At 35.6% G+C, this 5,735-nt stretch overlaps 1 protein-coding gene across 1 annotated transcript in view; it reads left to right on the top strand.

Moving 5' to 3' along the window:
- LOC107745150 (H(+)/Cl(-) exchange transporter 3-like) overlaps positions 1–5,735 on the top strand; it is a 71,106-nt gene that overhangs the window by 54,486 nt on the left and 10,885 nt on the right. The window contains 3 exon segments of the mRNA XM_016559000.1: positions 1,901–2,087; positions 3,730–4,128; positions 5,377–5,593. Of these exon segments, the coding sequence (XP_016414486.1) occupies positions 1,901–2,087; positions 3,730–4,128; positions 5,377–5,593 (803 nt within the window).

Here is a 5,735-nt window from a genome sequence, read left to right as displayed (position 1 = left end):
ATTTCCTATTTTTAACTGTTTTAAATTCATTTTAAACCTTTTAAATAAATTTTTTAATCATTTTCAAAGTTTTTAAATTCCTTGTTTTTTTGTTGTTATTATTTTTTTATTATTATTTTCTTTTCTTTTATGTAAAGCACTTTGAATTACCGTTGTGTATGAAATGTGCTATATAAATAAACTTGCCTTGCCTTGCCTATTTTCTAGGGATGTAATGATGAACCGCGAGCCGGTTGAAAATCGATTCAAATCGGTTGAGATGCTAAACAAATCGCGATACAACTGGAGTTTATATGAATGTATCTCTTGAGGGGAACTGACTGCCTTTAGAAAAGTTTACGTGGAATTTTCTGTTCATCTTGCCTCTGATCGATGCAAATTAAAGTAGTGTTCATAAGCGCACTGCTTTGTTTACGGCGGTAACCCAGGAAACACTGTATCATTGCTGTTCATAAGCGCCACCTTCTGGCAGCGAGTGAATCTGCGTCTCGTTCAGCTCGTCTGCGGTTTCCTTCAGATGTGTTTTATGTATAGTTTCACAAAACTAAAGTCAGACCATTCTGTTTTTGCTTCAAATTTCAAAATTATACAGTCTCTAATTTAGATTAAAAACTGCTCATGCTGCACGTACGCTGCATCTTTGTTTGGAGGATGATTAAAAAGCAGTGGTTGCCTCTCATTTTAAATGGAAAGAGCACAGACAACGCCTTAGTTTGTTTATACGAAGAGATTTATTTTATTTGTGTGACTTCTTTGATTTGGGGTTTGTTTTAAAATTTCAATTTAGTTTAGTTATATTTCAATTTCACAAAGAAACGTGCAGCAATAGCTTAATAAAAGGACACCTTCTCATTTACTGAATGTCTTCAATCTCATTTTGTTAAAAAAAAAAAAAAATTGTGAGAAAAAGAATCGTTACATCCCTACTATTTTCAATACCACATCATTTCAAACCAAAACTAATCAAACACTTATTTATTTGAAGTACACACAACACAAAACAAATGTATATTTAGGGCATGAAAATGTATAGCTATAAAAAAGAAAGTATCTAGCTTTTTGTGTGTTTAACACATTACAGATTTGTTTTGCTTAAATTTTATGGCTTTAAATTTGAAAAAGTCTCATTTTATTTATAGATTACTGATTTATTTTATGTGTTAAAATTTTATGGTCGTAAAATTTAAAAAAAGTGTGCTTTTATTTATATATATATATATATATACAGTGGGTACGGAAAGTATTCAGACCCCCTTAAATTTTTCACTCTGTTATATTGCAGCCATTTGCTAAAATCATTCAAGTTAATTTTTTTTTTTTTTTTTTTTTTACAGATTACAGATTTATGTATATTATTTATTTGTTTTATTTAAAATTATGGCCGTAAAATAAAAAAAAGTGTTTATTTTTTTTGTATTTTTTACAGATTTATTTATTTAGCCATATATGGCCATAAAATTTAAAAAGCGTATTTAAAAAAAAAAAAAAAAAGATTTCAGATTTCTTTTATTTATTTGAATTTTATTGTCATAATGAATGGTCAAAAAATGCCAGCTTTATATGATGTGTTTTTAACAGATTACAGATTTCTTTTATTTAATTTTTACTGCCATAATTTGTTTAATTTTTGATTTAAGTGTCTATTTTATTTGTTTTATTTGTGGTTTTAACAGATATTATCATAAAGTCACACCAATTATAGTTAAACATTGTATGTATCCACTTAAAAAAAAAAAAACTTTACAAAAAAAAAGAAAATTTCAGAAGGCTTTTTGCCCAGTTTGTCCTAAATTTGCAAAGCTAATTTGAGTGGTTGTTATTAATACTACCCAAACAAAGTGCCAGTGTTATGTTTCCAGTGATGTGTTGAAGATTGGTCTTGTGTGTTTGCTGTGGTCAGGTGCCGTCGGGTCTGTTCATCCCCAGTATGGCCATCGGGGCGATCGCGGGGCGTATCGTGGGAATCGCTGTGGAGCAGCTGGCGTATTATCATCACGACTGGTTCCTGTTCAGAGAGTGGTGTGAGGTGGGCGCCGACTGCATCACGCCGGGACTCTATGCCATGGTGGGCGCCGCCGCCTGTCTGGGTGCGTACGCATGCATGCTTTCAGCTTTCTCTGCGGACTAGGGATGGGCGATATGGGCTTAAAAATATATCACGATAATTTCCGGTATTTGTTGCGAGAACAATAACATCCACTAAGAGACGAAAAAAATCCTGTTTCTTAAGAGAAAAGTATTATCTTTCCTATTTTTACCCTAGTCAAGTCACCTTTATGTATATATAGCACTTCTAACAGTACAGATTGTGTCAAAGCAGATTTACAGTATCAAATAGGAAAATAGTGTGTCAATAATGCAAAAGGACAATAGTACTCAATTTTCAGTTAAAGGCAGTTCATCATTGAATTCAGTTATTTTTACATCCAGCTCAGTTCAGTTTAAATATTATCTGTGCAATCAAGTTGACGATATCGCTTGATATTAAGTGTCCCCAACTAAGCAAGCCAGAGGAACCAAAACTCATTGGTGACAGAATGAGCATTACTGGGTGCACATGTAATGTAATGACTGTTTAATTCATACTGGAAGCCAGAGGGCGCCCTTGCGCAGAAACTCCACATATGCCTCGCAGAAGTAATTGCACTGACAAATGATGCTCCAGGAAATCCCTAATATGGAAGAAGGTATCCAGTTATTGCTGAATAAAACGCAGATAGAGAAATTTTAACTGAGGAAACATGAAGACAATAAACATACGATTGTGACGATATATGTGTTCTTCAAGCAATCTTGGGTATTTTCATAAGGATAAAGTATATCTATAATGCAATGCTAATCGACATAGCCTTTATCACTGTATATAATACTATAAAATAGTATGATTTGTGACTCATTCTGTGATATGAAACCACATCTGATCACAAAGTTATTTCAAACACTCGACTAATGTTATGAAGTTAATTTGGAGAAAAAGCATGTCAATAAATGACATCTTTGTTGGACAACAGGTTTGTAAACAGACTGAATCACATGCTACTGTAGTACATTTATTCAAGGCTCAGATTGTTTGTTGTTTCATTATACAGCCCTGAACAAACCGGTTCCAGAAGGAGCTCCTCGTTTAGTGATGATATACTCCTCAATTTCACGTCTGACGCTCCGCACGGTCGCACACAGAAATATATGACCCTGGAGCACAAAAGCAGTCTTAAGTCTTAAGTCTGCTTATTATTATTATTATAAGTCGCTGGGGTATATTTGTAGCAGTAGCCAACAATACATTGTATGGGTCAAAATTATTGATTTTTCTTTTATGCCAAAAATCATTAGGGTATTAAGTAAAGATCATGTTCCATGAAGATATTTTGTAAATTTCCTAACGTAAATATATCAAAACTTAATTTTTGATTAGTAACATGCATTGCTAAGAACTTAATTTGGACAACTTTAAAGGCTAATTTCTCAATATTTCGATTTTTTTTTTTTTTGCTCTCTTAGATTCCAGATTTTCTCCGAGATTTTCTTTATTCCAGGGAATCTCAATTTAAAAAAAAGATGGACCCTTATGACTGGTTTTATGGTCCAGGGTCACATATGTCAACAGCTAGGCTTTATCGTTATTATCGCGGGAAGACTTAGTAATTCTCATCTCTAGCTCCCCCGTAGTTTGCACCCTGGTCATCCCTACTGCAGACTCTAATATCGTGTGCTGTGGTGTTTGTGTAGGCGGCGTGACGCGCATGACGGTGTCTCTGGTGGTCATCGTGTTCGAGCTGACCGGCGGGCTGGAGTACATCGTTCCTCTCATGGCGGCGGTGATGACCAGCAAATGGGTCGGCGACGCTTTCGGGAGGGAGGGGATCTACGAAGCCCACATCCGTCTGAACGGATACCCCTTCCTGGACGCCAAGGAAGAGTTCACGCACACCACGCTGGCGCGGGAAGTGATGCGTCCGCGGCGTAACGACCCGCCGCTAGCCGTGCTGACGCAGGACGACATGACGCTCGCCGAGCTGCAGAACATCATCTCCCAAACCAGCTGCAACGGCTTCCCCGTCATCGTCTCCAAAGAGTCGCAGAGACTGGTGGGCTTCGCGCTGCGCAGGGATATAACCATTGCTATAGGTGAGAGAACTTTGTTTCCGTCGGCTTGATTCTCACGGCTCTTTTCTGACTACATGGAAAATTATGTTGAAGTAAATGAAGGCTGTTTTAATAACACTTTTTCAGTATTTTCTGCCAAATTGCTGTAACACAAAAATATCATGATCATTGTGAAAAGAAGTATTATAAAAGTGCTGTAATTTTATCTGTTGAAGTTGGCATGAATTTAATTTTCTAAATGCATGTTAAGTCTCTTCTGCTCACCAAGGCTGCATTTATTTGATTAAAAATCTAGATAAAATACAGTAATATTTAGAAATATTATTAGAATTTAAAATAACTGTTTTCTATGTGAATATATTTTAGAATGTAATTTATTCTTGTGATCAAAGCTGAATTTTCAGCATCATTACTCCAGTCTTCAGTGTCACATGATCTTCAGAAATCATTCTGTTATGCTGGTTTGCTGCTTAAGAAACATTTATTAATATCAATGTTGAAAACAGTTTTTTTGTGCATAAAAAAAAACATATTTTGCATATTTTTGTGCGAACCGTGAAATATTTTTAGTCAGGATTCTAATATGAACAGAAAGTTTATTTGAAATAGGAGTATTTTTTTACATTATAAATGTATTTGCTGTCACTTTTGATCAATTTAATGCATCCTTGCTGAATAAAATTATTTTATTTCAAAATTTAATTTAATTTAAAAAAGTACCGTTGTCCACATCAGTCATATCAGCCATAATAGACCACCAATACCACAAAATGTGTTAAAAAACACAATTATTGTGACCATTTTTTTACTTAATGGCCATAAAAAGTAAAGAAAAAAATCTCTTTTATTTATTTGTATTTTTAACATTTTACAGATTTATTTATTTATTTATTTTACATTTTATGGCCAATAAAAAGATAAAATAAAATAAAATAACTATTAAAGATGTACTGACCCCAAACTTTTGAATAGGAGTCTTTATGTAAAGGTGTAATTTAAAATGTAAAAAATAATCTCTCTTTGTCCCATCATAATACACATTTTAAATAAGAATTGCTATGAAAATAATTGAAAATAATCTTTATTTTTGCGAAATACGTTTTTTTTTCTCTTCTATATATGGTGTAAAATGTCACCCGGAGATATTTTCACGAAATTCACCCATTATAATTTATCATCTTGCTGTAGAGAAACACATCAGAGTTTCTCTGTCCACAAATGGACTGCTAAAACGACTGAAAGATGTTCTTTTGTTTCTCGTCTCTTCAGAAAACGCCCGACGTAAGCAGGAGGGAATAATGCTGAACTCGCGGGTGTATTTTACCCAGCATGCCCCGACCCTCCCGGCCGACAGCCCGCGGCCGCTGAAACTGCGCAGCATCCTGGACATGAGCCCCTTCACCGTCACCGACCACACGCCCATGGAGATCGTGGTGGACATCTTCCGCAAGCTCGGCCTGCGCCAGTGCCTCGTGACGCACAACGGGTGAGTGTCCGCCGGGACGCCTCGATTCCCTCTCCCTCTTCTGTGCTGTGTGTTTGAACTAACGAACGTCCCGTCAGCAGACGCACACACACTCACACAGACACACACACACACACTCACTCACACACACTCACTCACACAC

The sequence above is a fragment of the Sinocyclocheilus rhinocerous genome, unplaced genomic scaffold (genome assembly GCF_001515625.1).
Source record: "Sinocyclocheilus rhinocerous isolate Xijiao unplaced genomic scaffold, SAMN03320098_v1.1 scaffold1153, whole genome shotgun sequence".
In the NCBI taxonomy this organism is placed as follows: Eukaryota; Metazoa; Chordata; class Actinopteri; order Cypriniformes; family Cyprinidae; genus Sinocyclocheilus; species Sinocyclocheilus rhinocerous.
Note: the sequence above shows the minus strand (reverse complement) of the source record. Positions and strands in the feature narration are given on the sequence as shown.